The 15,637-nt window shown below is 45.4% G+C and overlaps 1 protein-coding gene across 1 annotated transcript in view; it reads left to right on the forward strand.

Annotated features, from left to right (window-relative positions):
• Window positions 1-15,637, forward strand: part of LOC113982345 (peroxidasin-like) — a 42,585-nt gene that overhangs the window by 10,570 nt on the left and 16,378 nt on the right. Inside the window, exons 3-8 of the mRNA XM_027710444.2 lie at window positions 6,479-6,550; window positions 6,810-6,881; window positions 9,453-9,524; window positions 11,040-11,111; window positions 12,678-12,847; window positions 14,944-15,061. Of these exons, the coding sequence (XP_027566245.2) occupies window positions 6,479-6,550; window positions 6,810-6,881; window positions 9,453-9,524; window positions 11,040-11,111; window positions 12,678-12,847; window positions 14,944-15,061 (576 nt within the window). The remainder of the gene's footprint in view (window positions 1-6,478; window positions 6,551-6,809; window positions 6,882-9,452; window positions 9,525-11,039; window positions 11,112-12,677; window positions 12,848-14,943; window positions 15,062-15,637) is intronic.

Genomic DNA, 15,637 nt, shown 5'->3' on the forward strand with positions numbered 1-15,637 from the left:
AGCCATGACTGCAGGATGCTTCAAAGTACCCTGATTGTGGCCCAGGCCCCTGCTCATAGAACAGGTGGTCCACTAGTAGGCTGGTCAAAAACTTTATTACCAGTGATGCTGTTCATCCAGAGCACCAGAACAGCCCATATTAGTCTCTCAAACAGCACCACGTGGTACTTAATTGCCAAAAACAAGAGGGAAAGGATGCTTTGGGTGGATTTCTGTCATTTGAGATGGGGTCAGATAGGGTAGTGAATGAGACTAAAATATGTAGAGAGAAAGTAGAGTCTGAGTCCATAGGGTTTTACCTTATCACAAAGCTCTCCTGAGGTCTCTTGATCTCCAGCCCTGCTCTTCCACCCCTGAAGCTCTCCTGAGTGGAGGAAACGAGTGGTTCCAGATGATGTCATCCCTGTGTGATCCAGGCAGATGTTTGGCAGGCAGCTTGCAGGACCACCAGGCGAGTTTCAGCTGAACCCTGGGGAAAATAAGGATGCTGGCAGGGCTTCACTTGGAGAGATGCTCCACCCAACCTGCCTAGCTTTGTAAGAGATCCCAGTTCCTGCCCTGCCTTGGGCTGGGCAGGTCTCTGGCACGTGCAAGACTTCTGCTTCTGTCTTTCTGACTCCTGACACTCAGCATAAAGCCAGATATAGATACACAGCCTGATGGAGGAGGAAAGACCTGTCTCTCTGTTTATGCTCCATGAATTTGTCCAGTTCTTTTTCCTTTCTACATCCACACTCTCCTGGACAGGGACCTCAAGGACAGCAAGTCCATGAACAGGTACTAAAGGCAGTTATGTACCCCCTAACATCCCTGATCTCATGATTTCAGATGCCAGAACAATGTGTTTTCACAGATGGTGGGCAGACACTCCTGCTTTTCCTAAATACTGTCCTATGGCCATCGTCAGAGCTGGAATACTGGCCTAGGTGAAATGCTGCTCTGACAAAATACTGCATTTTTATATTTGAATTCTGAAAATCAACTGGATGTGTAATGGAAACATTTCCATTTAGATAGTATTTCCTATGCTTAGTTGTATTTCCTGGTCTGGCCAACACACTGGAAAAATCAGTTGTTCTCACACTCGTAGCATTTAACTCCCAGGATGAGGAGCTCGATAACTGAATGAGAGAACGTCAGACCTCGCACCCCTGAAGCAAATTTCTCTCCAGGAACTTTGGTTTGGCCAATTCCCACATCAAAACTGATGAGACTGGAAGAAACTGCTGATGCTGCTTAGATGGCAAACTTTTGCCTGAGGACTTAGACAGGTCTTCAAGTGATAAAGAGAATAAATCATTTAAAATCCCTGAGAGACTTCCTGGGAAAGTTTGTCCAGAAAATTCGAAGTGGGATCTTTGGAGGATAGAGTAGTTCAGGTTCTACGTGCAGAGCTCTGAGCTTGCATCTTTCTGCCATGGGACTTAAATGTTCCATAAGCAAATAAATGTGTTTTGAAGAGCCTTTTCTTACAAAGGCAGAGGAAGGGCAGCAGATTCTGGTGAAGCTTCTGTTCCGCATCTCCGTTTGGGCAGGATGGCTGTACTATATCCAAGTCTGACAGTTTGTAAACCACCCTGATAAGGAAGCCTTTGTAGCCTGTGTTGGATGCAGGGAGGTGAGCTGGGAGCCTGTGTGGATGTCCAGTGGGGCTGTTCAACAGTTCAAACCTTCCTCTGGCTCCTCTCTGCTTTTCTTTGGCGTGGGAGATTTGATAAATCACAGAGCACTACTTTAACATTAAAACCAGAAACCCTCTTTGTGGAAGAGATACAGTCACTGTGTGTTTCTGGCTGGGGACTCCTGGTACAGCACCACAGGTTATCCTAAATCCTGCACCACTGGGAGATTCCTTGTTGGCTCTCTGCAATGTTGTGTGCACTGGAGAAGTCCTCTTGGGCTAAATGTCTTAGAGAGTTGTAGGATTTCCTCATCCCTTCCTATTGCCTCTGCTCAGTTCCTGTGCAGGTGTTGGTGAGGATCTCCTTGTGTATTTTTAAACTCTTAACATGTCCCCTTGGTAAGAGGATAAAAAAAAAGGGTAGAAGGGAGAAAGAGGCAAAAAACCCTCTTGTATGCCATCCACAAAATACCACAGCTCCTGGACAGCTGTTTTGCTGGAGTTTGCCAGCGCTCTCTGCATCACTGAAGCCAACATTAGCTCAGAGCAGGTGTTGGGCTGTGGAAGAAAGAGAGCAAACACACTACGAGCTCATGGTGAGGCACAGCCTCTCATTGCTTTCCAGTTTTTGCTCCTTTCGGTCATCTTTGGGTGGGGATGGAGATGACACCCCTGTGTGGCTGGTCCTTACACGCTCCCACAGGAGTCAGACCTCTGCCATGTTGACCCAGTTGGTCCATCTCTGTATTTTCAAACCAAGACCATCACAGCCAAATGGTTGCTGCTACTTGGGTCTCTCCAGCATCATCTTTAGAAACATCCAACCTAGTGACCAAAGCAGTAATTCTTAACTTCCCCAGCATGTATTTTGTTCTGCCTGAGGCACAAGCACCCAGGAGAACAGGGACCTTGTGGAGACCACGCTGTGTGTGCCTCTGCCTGGCCCTTTGTCCTGTCAGTGCCATTGCTCACATCACATTTCTCTTGCTGCTTGGGTGAGAGCAGAGGGCATTTCTGGTGAGCCCTGCAGCTCTGCTCTAGATGCCTGTGAAGGGTCTCAGGATGAACAACAGCAGTAACGTGGAGTCTCTGTGTTTTACCCTCTAGTAGCTCTTGAGAGAACGTGCTCCTGACAGCAAGGAGGGGATGTCAGAGTCTGCTTGGATCTCAGAATAAAAGTTCCTTCCTCAAATATGGGAAATGGCTATTCCAGATCATTCTGTCAACAAGGGAGAATGCACAGTTGAACATAAAACTCACTTTTTCTCCCGCTTTAAATGCACTACATGATGATTTCTGTTAATGGTGTGAGGAAAAAAATAGCTGTTATGTCGCAATGACTGTAGCATGTGTTTTGTCACACAAAAAGAGGAAAGAGTACATGGTTTGAGTCTGAATTCTGTACTGTCACATCATTTAATACATTCTTCAAAAACCAGAAAACTACTTATTTAATGCAAGTTAAGCCTGTGCTTGGCAACCTGGAGAGAGGGTGGGGAAGAAGGAAGAGGCAGTCAGGACATAAAACCTAAAGGAAGCTGAATGTAAAATATTCTTTCTGGTGATCTGGGCCAGATCTCATGGTGCTTGTATATCTCAAACATCCCAGAAGATTTTTTCAGGAATAAAACCTGTGTGATTAAGTACACCTACTTATTTGGAGCCCAATTCACCATCTGGCACGAAGGGAAATGCCACATCATTTTGCTAGGAAATGTGCTTCTGATACTTTTATTTAGCCTGTTTTGCTACAGGGTGTGCTTAAAATAATGATAATGATCTTTCCAGCCTCTGTCTGCCAGAGCATTTATTCCCAGCAGATCTGGTTAGCAGTAGATCTTAGCTTCCAATCCTCTAAGGTTAGCAGGAATTTGGGCATTTTTGCTGTGGATTGCAGCTGGGATCCATAGCCAGGTCATGCCAGGATTTTGCACGTTTCTCTGCCTGGATGAATTGCACAGGAGTCAAGGAGCAGACAGCTGTGCAGAAGCCATCCAAAGTCTTTCTAGGAGCCAGATGTGCTGTGTTGTCTATGGATTTCTCTGAAAGCAGCATTTTGGAATATGTGGACTGTGATGGACTTCATCAATTATCTCACTTTCTAATGTTTCCAGGACTTATCCTTCCATTACAATGGGGAATCCTGACACAGGAAGCAGAGATGGCTTTTTCCATGCTCTTTTTATTCTTTAATCAGGCAATGAACAAATTTCTAAGTATCAGACGATGAGATAAGAGGCCTGTGGACTGCTTGCCATCTGAACTTCCAGAATTCATCTTATTTGGCTGCATCACTGATTACACTCTCTTGCACTGTCCAAAACAGCCAAGACAACAAAACAGACTAGGTTAATGCCTTTAAATAGCCCCAAAATGCAGTCAGACAGCATGTTGCAATTTGAAATCCTGGTGGACATCAGTTCTGGCCTGAACTCCTTGCACAAAAGAGAATGGTCAGAAAAGGAGTCCGGACCATGGTTGTGTGTGGGGCTGCTCAGGCTGTTGGTGTGACCCTGCTCCAGGACCTGCTCACCTGGTCACTGTGTCCTGTCCCTCGTGAGGGGAGCGGCCGATGCCGGTTGCGTGGCAGGATCCAGGTGCTCACATCCATGGGAATGACACTGGTGCTGGCACTCACCTGTCAGCCCATCATGCCCTCAGAAGTGGGGCCAAGGATCAGATAACAGAGAACAAGCTGCCTTTGTCCTGCCCTGGCGAAAGATGAAAGCGTGCTGATAGAGGCAGGGAAGGAAGCCGGCGCGGCTGGGCCCTGTGTTGTCTTTGTGCCGTGGGCAAATAGACAAAAGCCCTCTCCTGCACTGCTCTCAGGCAGTTATTTCCAGTCCTTGGGTGTTCAGTCACCAAACAGACCTTTGGGTTGGTGTTCAGAGGCTGTATTTCCACTCAGCAGAATTGGCTGTCAAAGCAGGATCGTGTGTTCCAAGGACTTGACATCATTTTTGCTTCCTTATGAGAGAAATAGGGCTGTTTGACCTCAGCTGTGTGTATTGAGCCATTGCTCCCACCTGTGCAGGAACTCTCCAGCAACTTTCTGCCTTAACCTCTTCAGGCTGCTTGTCCCCAACCCGGTGATGTGCAGTTTGGGAGTGGCACCCACATCCACGGCATCTGGGTGGCTGATCAAGGGAGGGCAGTCAAATCAAGAATAATGAGGTTTTTCTCAAACCCTTATTATCTGACTTCCAAAGTTCTGTGCACTTGAGCTTATCACGTGCTTTTTGGGCCCTTAATGTAATTCTCCACCTGAGAACAAGCTGGTAGAAAGCTGGTGTGACTCAGGTGCCTGGTGGGAACTTGTGAACCTGCCATCACACATGTGTATTTCTGTCATTTTTTATCTTTTCTGTCATCCCTGAGGTGTTTGATTTTATCTTCATCTTCTTTTCCCACATGCTTTCTACCATTTCTCCCCATCTCTTTGTCTTTTCTCTCCATCATTTACCTGCGCAAACTGGTTTTCCCAGGTGGAGACCTTGGCTAGTAATGACAGAGGCTGGCTGCTCTATTTTCTCTGGAAAAGTGGGACAGAAGATTAGGCTTTATTGCTGGGAAAGTGCTGAACTGTCTTCTCAACTGCTGCCTGGTGGCAGGTCATTCCCGGGGAGTAGAATTATCACAAAAATCAGCTTGTAAAATAGAAAATGCACATTTAGTGCATGTATTAAATTTGACCCAGCATTGTGAGGTCTGGCTGCTTGCAGAGGGAATTGCACTTTTTCCTACAATGGTAGAAAAAGAAATCTTTGCAGCACACAGTCACATCTCTCCTCTCCATCCACAACTCCATTTAGGAATTTTAAAAATTAGTGTAGCTGATAAAATCCTTGCTCTGGGCTATTCAGCTCTAAACTCCACCAGCTCTGAGCTTCACCAGATCTGCAATCAGTGGGATACCGCAGCGACAGACCCACAGGAGTGCGGTTGGGCAGCCACGATGAATAGCTAAATTCATATATTAAAGAGCTATTTATAAGTGATTTATTGTCTTTGCTCGGTGTTGGGCTTGGCAGTGGCTGCAGAAGAGGTTTTTGTAGCGTTCAGCTGTGTGGTTACCACTGCTGCACAGCGTGGTTCTTACAGGGCTGAGCTGTTTCTGGTCCTTGGCACCGGCCATCATTTGCATGCACAGTCATGGCAACTGCACATACAAGTCAGAGATTGCTTTCCAGTGTGATGTGGTCCATAGGTTTTTTATTAAAATCTGGCACAAGGCTCCCTAGATCGAAAGAGGCTGTCTCTGAGTAGCCTCAGGAGTCAGAACTGAATTTATTTCTTTCTCATTTGCAGATATTGGTTTATCAAGTGATTAGAACAAAGCTGTTACCATTTTATGGCTCCTATAACTCCACTGTGAGCTGATGCTTTAAACTACATTTGTACTCTTAAAAACTGCCTCTGCACTCCCCTGCTCCCAGGTTGAACACAACCAGGCACCTCCAAAAACCAATGTGGTTGTACAAGAGTGGCAGCAATGATTTAATATCCCCCTCCCTTCTGCCTCCTTCTGCCTGTCTCCCTTCCCCTCATCCCTTTCCTGGCCAAAATTGTAACCTGGGGCTGAAAACCACTGTGGCAAAAAGTGGTTTGAACAAAAAGCCTGTGGCAAAAGACTTTGAACACTGTACATATTGGAAGCAGTTGGCACCTCTGGGTAAGAAACCTTCTCATTGATTTGGCTGGTGTGAATACACAAACTTTGATCTGCTAACCCTTTAAATCTTAAATTCTCTGACAAGCAAGCTCAGGAATTTTCAGTGGGCATCCGAGAACAGAAAAGCCACAAATCTCACATGTGCTCGATTCACCACTTGTGTTTTTCTTTCTTGATTTGAACAGGCTGCTGAACAATAATCAGATAAAACAAATCGTGAGAAGATCCTTTGAAGATCTGGAGAACCTGAAATACCTGTGAGTTGGTAGCTCAGTATTTTCTTAACCACTTTAAAATTTACCAACCCGCTTGTAATGTTTGCCAGCCAAGGACATATTTTTTTGTGTTTGGAGTTCCTGGATGTTAATGTCAGTGTCAGAGGTATGAAACGTTGCCCTTGAATCCAACCAACAAGCTCTGCTTCGACTTGAGGTTCATTATTGTTTCCTTTGTATTTTTAGAACACAGCTGCTGATGAGTTGGCCTAATGCTTTTTCCTTTCTCTCCTTTTGAAAGCTACCTTTATAAAAACGAAATTCAGAGCATCCAGCAACATGCCTTCCATGGGCTCCATTCCCTGGAACAGCTGTAAGTACAGATGAGCCTTGCTTGCTGTGTTTCCAGATGTGGAGAGTACCAGGCACTTTAGCAAGGGGTAGGATGAAGCTTCTGTTTGATCAGCCAGATTTGCCAGACTACACTGGGTTAATCTGAAAACAGTTGGTCCCAGCACTGATTTTGGTTAGTAAATACTGAGGTCTCTTCCTGTTTTTTTTGTGATCCTAAACCTCTGGAGCATAGGAAGAACCAGCTGTGCTTCTGATGCCCTTTATGTCCAAGGACCTTATGATGGGAAGAGACAGGGACCTGCAGGATGTCTTGAAGCAGCAGGCAGCTGGCCTGCTGGGTTTGTGTCTGCTGGGTCTCCGGGAGCAGAGGGCTGGATCTGGCCCTTTACTTGAATTGAGGGGCTGCTTGAGTTTCTCTCTTACCCAAAGCTGTGCTGGGAAGGAGTGGATGAAGTGCAAACTGAGAGCTGGGGCAGATAGGTATTTGTGGGAGCTACCAGGATGGTGATGCTCACATGTTGTAAAGCATCTGGACATTGCAATGGGGGAAAATGATGGATCCAAACAAAAGAAGTGATGGCCTTCCAACCTGGCCCTGAACATTTCCAGGGATGGGGCAGCCACAGCTTCTGTTGGCAACCTGTGCCAGGGCCTCACCACCCTCACAGGGAAGAATTTCTTCCTTATTATTTATTCTTCCTAAATATCTTAATTATAGGAATTATTTGCCTCACTGAAGAAGAGAAACTAAAGGTGAAATCATTCTGATTTGTGCATTGTCCCCAACAGCAATGTTTATAGGGCTGGAATATAAGTAAGGATTTTGCTGTAAAAGGGATAGGATCCAGCTTGTTCTCCATGCTGACAGCAGAAGTGGAAATGGGAAGTGTCAGGCAAGCCTAACAATAGGTGTGTGTGTGTATAAAATATGGTTTTTCATCAGCCAGCTGAGCAAGGATGCCTGGGAGAAAATATAGGAAGGCAAAACTGGCTCTAAGCTGAGCTTAGAGAGCCGGTGCTGGCAGCAGGGGTATTTCAACAATGAGCATTCCAGACTTGATGTCACGAATAAAAGAAAAAAAACAAAACCAACCAAACCACAAAACCAACAAACAACCCGCTGAAAGTCCCATCTGTTTTCAATCTCGGGCGGGCATAGTTCCAGAAGAATTAGCTTTGCTCAAATCCTACCCCATTTTCCTGTCACCCCCAAGCCAGCTTTTCAAGAAAAAGTACAGCTCGATTGATGGGCAGTATCAGATGGTTTCCTCAAGGTCCAAAGCAATTTCAGCAGACATCTGAGCCTGATTAGAGCACGCACATCTCTTCCCCACTGTGACCCTCCGGTGCAGAATCTGAGTCACCGTCTCCCAGTTTGCGCTCTGATACTGGACCATTTATCATAAATCCTTCCATTACAAATCAAACAGCCATGTGGAGGCTTAGGCAATTATTTCTCAATGCAATCAGCTACAATAGCAGAATGAATATTTGTAGATCTGTGATTAATCTGTGTCTGCTGTGAAATTTATGCCTGTGTAAAATAAGAGGGAAGAGTTTAGGCAACTTTGGAACCATCAGAAATGCATCTAAAGGTCAGGAACATGTCAGTTGTGGTGGTGAATGTCAGAGCTCATGAGAACAGGCAGTGCCAGGTATTGTGAGTTGCTCTGCAGACCCCAGGTTTGCTTTGCTGATGACAAGGGGTGACCTGGGACACAAGGTCTCCCAGGCCTCTGGAATAGCAGGTCACACTTTAGGTTTTAGTGGAACTAAAACCATAAACTTGTATCAGCAAGAGCTGGGCTGTTCTGCTGATGTGCTATTTAGATCTAAGTGTTCCAGGTGACTGCACCATCTCTGTTTCTGGGGGCTGTGCCTTCTCTCCACAGAACACAACAGCCCCACACCAGCCATTCGGAGATGTTTCTGCTCCTGCTGGGTGGGTACATTTGCTGGGAGCCCCTTTTACAACCACACACAAATGCAAGTTGGAAAAGACCTTTGGATATCTCCAGTCCCACCTTCAGCAGGGACCAATTTCAAAGTTTTATCAGGCTGTTCAGTGCCTTTTTCTACAAATTAATCCTCAGCAAACTCATTTTCCACTCAGAAGTGTTGCAATTCCCAGGCTGGCAACAAATGCCTCGTAGTAAGGCCATTTCTTCCTCCCTGACAATCCAAGGATATGTTGGGAAAGACAGGGAAAATTACTGTACAGTACCTGGATGGGAGCAGCTGCTGCTGGGTCTCCATGAGCAGTAGTTTCCTCCTGACCCTGAACAGTGCAACAGGCAGTTCACAGTGATGGTGGTCTTGGTCTTCAGAGAAAAACAAATTGGCAAATCTATCCTTTTTTTTTCTGTCTTTGTTTTAGTTTATTAAGAGAGAGAGTAAATAATTGACAGGATAGGGAAAAGCCATGTTGGCCACTGTGTTTGATCTGGAGAGCAGAGACACTAAAGTGGATTCTGGCTTCTCAACATCTGCCCTGAGACAGTGTGGTGACCAGCTGGGGGGGCATTGGTGGATTGATCTGGGAAGATCTTCTGTCTTTTAAATTGCAATCTGTGTGATTTCTGTGTGACAGGTACTTGCATTTCAACAACCTGGAAAGTCTGGAGCTGGAGACTTTTAGTGACCTGCCTAAACTTGAAAGGCTGTAAGTAAAGATAGGACATTTCTTGGGAGTAAGGGGGTGAGGAGAAGGGAGAAAACTCCTTCTTTTTGTGTAACAGTTTTGGTAGCATGAAGTGAGATCTTCAAAATGGAGGGAAATGCAAAAAGAAACTTCCTTAAAAAAGGAGATTTTACATACTTGCCAAGTAGATGGGTGACTGAGGATGTGAAGGGAAATTCCCCTTTTATGTTATGTTCAGGTTTCCATCTAAACAGGGGTAAATCTGCAGAAAGCCCTAGAACTGAGCAAGCCAAGTGAAATTTTACTCTGACCATAAGGTCAGCAACATTAGTCACTGTTGGGCAGAGTGTGCAAAAAAAAAAAGGGGATGGAAAAGGGATAAAGTCAGAAAAAAAATCTAACAAGAAAAACACGTATCCTTCTTGAAAGCAGTAGGGAAATGGAGTCCTGTGTCTCCTGCTCCCCAGGATTGCTTCTAGTAGTAATGTAGCCACTAGGACAACAGACCATGTGGTGTTCCAGCTCCATGGAGAAACCAGCAGACCCTTCTGTGCTGTGTGGAAATGTGCATTATATCCATATGTGCCAGGGAAATAAAATCGTGGGATCCCACACCCTTAGGAAAATTCAGACCTGGAGCAGTGCATGGCTGATCTCAGTCACTGTATTTGATCCAACAAAAATGCTGGATTTAAATTTTAAAGGAAGGTTTGTCAGCCTGGTTTTGTCAGCAAAAAGGGTGAACTCGGGTGCACACACGTGTGTGTGCAGACATTTGCACTCAAGCTGTGCTGCTTTTGTGTTCTTTCCTGTTCCACCATCTCCAAAATTTGCTTCGTGTCTTTTATGAATGGTCTCTTATTAGTTTTAGATGTAACCAACATAAGTAAATTTCCCCATCATTATGGGAATGGGAAGTTAATTATTCCATCTTGTTCCCCACTGATACATTTTCATGGAATCAGGGTTTTTCCCTAAGAACTGGCGAGTGCTGTCTGTGGGCTAAGACTCTAAAAATGAAAATTTTGCTCAGTTTTGTTCAGAGATAAGCCCAGCTTGGGCAGCTGTTCTCTGAATTAGATTTACTCATGAGTTTGGGTTAATAACAACACTGAGTCTAAGGCATGAGTTGTCTAACTTCTCCTGGAACCATCCTCCAGTGGCTGCCCTTGTAAAGTTGTCATGTCATCTACAGGGGGGAAAGAAAAGGTCCCCCTGGAGCTGACCCAGGCACAGAACAGAGAGGGTGCGTCTGGTCTGGGATTTCGTGCCCTTTCTCCTCCCTTTGCAGAGAAACTTTAAGGTTCCAGTTAAACCTGTTACATCACATCTTGACTCACCATTTCCAGCCCACACCCGCTCTCCTCTTTGGCATATTGCATCGTACCCACAAGCGGGTGAAATTCCTGCAGCTCATGGAAACAAACATGGAATGTAAAAACTGAGCTGCGGTTAAACCGAGTTCTGACCTGGGATGTTGTCACCCCCGTAGTGCAAATACTGGATAATGTTTTGGCTTGGCTTCTCCCATTTCAGATTCTTGCACAACAACAAGATTTCCAAGATTCATCCAGGGACATTCTCTCAACTGGAATCCCTCAAACGGCTGTAAGTAAAAAACATTGCCTGCGAAGAGCACTTGTTTATCTTCGATCAGATGGCCAGGACCTGAGGAAGAATGTGCCTGGTTGGCAAAGCTTTCAGTTGTTGCACTTCTAAGGCCACCGCTAAGTTTATGAAACAGTTTTGGTTGGACCTGAAAGCTTATTTAACCAGTTAGAAGTTTCTTTATTCTAGTGGCTAATTATAATCAGCTTACAGCTTAATAATGCCACAGGAATGAGCGTTCCTGGAAAGTCTTCACAACGGTTTGACCCCGTAAAACATCCTTGAAAAATATGGAAAGTGCAGGTCACGGATATGACCTCGATCATGTCTGTAGATCAGTATCTAACCTGGAAGGAAAAATCATAGTCATAAAAGAAAAGGCTTGTTTTCTAGATTGAAAATAATCAGAGTGGTGCCAAGGTGCATGATTCTCCTTCCATGCAGGAATTCCCCAGTCTGTTATTCCCACATAACCTGGCTGTCTCTTAAGCTTACTTCTTTCTTGCTTAAACCCCCAGAGCTTTGCTTTGGTTTTATGATCTCTGGAAACAAATTCTATGATGTGTTTGGGGGAAAAAAATGCAAAAGGTAGAAAATTTTGGTGTCCTGCCATGATTTTCAAGTGCAATAAAATAATGTTTCTCACTGCAGCCCTCAGTGATTTCTGCAAGCAGGTAAAATGCTTCACTTCTCTTTAACAGGGAAAAACTTGTGAAATGCTGTCTGTCGGTGTCAGAGGAAAAGCTGGGATGTCTATAAAGTGTTCTGTCATGGCCTTGTGTGAAATCTCACATTCTCAAATATGTGACCCTGAAAGCATTAGACCTTTCTTCCATGGTTTTGTTGTTTTTTGTTTTCTTTTTTGGATGGCTCAAACCCATTGATTGTAAAACTGTCAGTGGGGAAGGAAGCATGAACTAATCCCCCTGTAGTCCTTATTTATCCTTATGGATAGCGCTGCTCGTAGGAATGAGGTCAGTGGAGGGAAAGAGGGTGAGTGCACTGGGAGGTCACTGGAGCTCCATTCCACATGGTTCAGGCTTATGTTGCTGTAATAAAAGTTCTTATGGTTGTGCAGAAATGCTACAACCTCTCACAGCTGGTCACAGAAAGGGACTGACTGGTGCACACAAAAAACAAGGGGGAGGTTTTGGGGGCTAAAAGAAAATGGAAAGCTGTAACAGAGTCACTGTTACCTGCTGTTCTTATAGAATTCAGTAAAGGCTGAAATTTCCAGGGGGAAACCCTAATATATCAGTGTCTTTCTTTGCCTCAAATTAGGCCAAAAATTCATAATCCAGTTTAAGTGAATTATTTTCATTCGAAACTGGAATTGGTAAGGTTAGTTTTTCAATTAAATCCTTCTGCTTGGATAAGCATCCTATTTAACCGTCACAGGGATGAGATACCTCAAACTTTATATGGGATATGATCAAATGCAGGGAAACACAACCAGGTGCCCCCTTCACTCCCGAGGACTGTTCCCCTCCCGTGTCCTGGCCTCCAGGAGGCAGCGCAGCGGTTGGAGGCTGGGAAATGAGCTGCCCTTTTCCTCGGCCCTTGCAGGCGGCTGGACTCCAACGCCTTGTTTTGTGACTGTGACTTGATGTGGTTGGCTGAGCTGCTGAAGAAATACGCCGAGCAGGGCAGCATCCAGACAGCTGCCACCTGTGAGGCTCCTCGGGACCTGCACGGCCGCTCCATCGTCACCTTGACCGCCCAGGAGTTCAACTGTGGTGAGCCAGGCCAGACCCCTCCACCGGCCACCCTCAGCCCATGGAGCTGGGCTCTGGTCTGGGAATTGCTTCCTCCACCCCTTTTCCTCCCTCTAGCATCTGCCTTCTTCCTCCTTTACTGCTGAAATGGGAAAATCCCAGGGGAGTTGCAGGAGTTATTGAGATAACGCAGAGAAAGCTGACAGTCATGGGGGGGGTTTGAAGTCAGCTCTGTTTTGGCTGGCAGGTGTTGTCCTGGGTTTTTAGGTAGAGTAGGGATGGTAAAGGATCTGCTCCATCCATGGCTAAACCAGTAACCAGAGGAAATATCCCACATTAGGCTGAACAGAAGGGGAACACTGGGAGAGCTGCAGTTGGCTGGAAACACAACTGGAAACCTATGGGAGCACATGGTAGATACATAGCTGAATGTGTTTGACTTTGGTGTGGTGTATGGCATTTGTTAGGCTGTTATTCCTTAAATTTAGAATTTTGAATTAGGTTTTGTTCTGAGAAATTCCAAAGTTAAATATTTTATATAGAAAAAGACAAAACTCTGATTTTTAAGTGGAGGTTGGCACAATGTTGATTGTAATTCCCTGGTACTTCACTGCTGGTAGAATCAGTTTGAGAAGTTCCCACTCACTCAGGCTGGCCATGAAAATCCCTCCTGGATATGCCAGTCCAGCTGTGCTGTGTGTCAGATGTGTGAGCTCAGCTGGATTTCAAAGAGCTGTCCCTTGAATTCAGCTTTTCTCCTATGATTTCATTTTTTTTTCTGTAAAGTCTTGACCATTTCACAGCTTAATTTAGGGCACAGCCATGCAGAAAGTTGAATTGACACAAGTGGTTCTGTGACCTCAAGGGAGCAGGGAATAGGAAGAGTCTAGGGAAAGCAGCTGGAGACACATGGAATGGGATCTGCTGTGAGTGGCTGTGCCACACAATAAGCTGTCCCTGACACACACCCAGTGCCACAGTACAGCTGTTAGTGCAAATTTGTTCTGGTTTAGGCATGGGTTCACAGTGGGATGTCTGTCAAATTAGCCAGAGCACCTGGTGGGAAGATTTTGCTGGCACTGGGGTTTCGTGCTGGTGTTGTGCCAGCTGGGAAAGGCAAGTGATCCATAATTCAGCACAAAGCTCTAACGATGCAGGCAGCTGATATCTGAGTCACTCCGAAATCTGCTGGCACCATTTGACCCTCAGCTGTGAGCAGATGTGAGCCAGAGGGGCAAATCTGCACTGGGTCAGCACCTTGTACTCTGGGGCTGTGTTGGGCTTGGTCTGTGCTGCTGTTGCCTGTGGGGATCAGTTCATGAGCCACTGACTTGTGGTCTAAGGAGTAAGGACACACCTTCCGCTGGAGGAGGTGGCAGGTTCTCAATCTTAGGAATAATCCCTCTGGTTTCAGTGGATTGCTGGTGAGAATGTAGATTGTTAAATGGGTAAGCATTCCCTGAATCAAGAACAAGCACTGCAGAGCTTGTACATAAATTCCTCCCTATTTTAGCACATTCTTTCAATGTTTAACTTGCTTAGTACAACTTAAAGTGAAGCACATAGTGAAAGGCTTGGCTGGATAGGGCTGGTGAATTAGGGATGTAATGAATGAAATCCTGTTGGGAGGGAAGTGATGTGGTTTGCAGGGAGCTGGCACTGTGTTCAGGTGGAGCAGGCAGTTGCTGAGAGCAGCAGGCTGCCAGGGACAGAAAAACAACCCAAATGAGGATGCCACTGACTTCTCTGCTTATTTTGGGAGATACAGGGGCCAGCTCTTGGGGCAGCTATGATGAACCAGTGTACAGCCAGATCTGGTTTTCTCAGTGCTGTCGGAGGTTCTAATACACTGCCCAAGAAACTGGGAATAGGAACAACCACTTTGATTCTCCAGGGCTTTTAGCAGGCTCAGATGAATGATGCTATTCCCTCATACATTTGGTGTTAGTGAGAAGTTTTGGGGTGGCTCTGAGTAAACACCGTTGTGCCTGGGGCTCTGCTGGTGCCTGTTTTGGGGCATTGCAGGACGGGTGTTGTGTGACCCACTCTGCCCCGGTTGGGTTGGAGGTGGTTTTGTGCTGCTCTGGACCGTGTTCTGTTCAAATGGTGTTTTGCAGAGAGGCCTCGAATAACCTCAGAACCCCACGATGTCGACGTCCTCTTGGGAAACACAGTTTATTTCACCTGCAGGGCAGAAGGAAATCCAAAGCCTGCGATTATTTGGCTGCACAACAAGTAAGTCTCACGCAATGAGCCCTGGGGTGGCAAAGGTTTTCAAGCACTGAGCTCTTCAGTGCCTGCCTGTAATTACAAAAGCTGTTTCACACTATGCTTAAAAAAAAAAAGGAAAAGAAAAAAGAAATGGCCGTTCCATGGGTTGTATTTACCTTCCTTTTAATAGCATTCTCTGGTGACCACGTAATCCAAGTGATGTTTTCATCTGCACTTGAAATATTTCATCTGCATTTGTAATGGATTCCAAGAGCTTATAACTTTCCTATAAACATGCTCTGCAGGCTGAAAGCAATTGTCTTTTGATCAGGGAAAAAATAAAATTAGTGTTTTATGTTGCTCTAAGCCACCATGCTTGCCATTTGTTAACTGCTGAATTGCTTCTAGTCTCTAGGTTTTTCACACAAAGGCCAATCGTGCTGGAGAATGTTTTTTTTTTTTCGAAGAGAAAAATTTTTGTGCTGCACTGAAAGACAGAATTTGCAAATCAGTGTATAGGTTATCCTTCTGTACAGAAACGCTGAAAAAGTACATGGCTGTGCTAGATGCCAAAGTGTTCTGGGAAATGCTACACAATAA

This window comes from Pipra filicauda, unplaced genomic scaffold (genome assembly GCF_003945595.2).
Source record: "Pipra filicauda isolate LSUMZ 115617 unplaced genomic scaffold, ASM394559v2 scaffold291_size933811_pilon, whole genome shotgun sequence".
NCBI lineage: Eukaryota > Metazoa > Chordata > Aves > Passeriformes > Pipridae > Pipra > Pipra filicauda.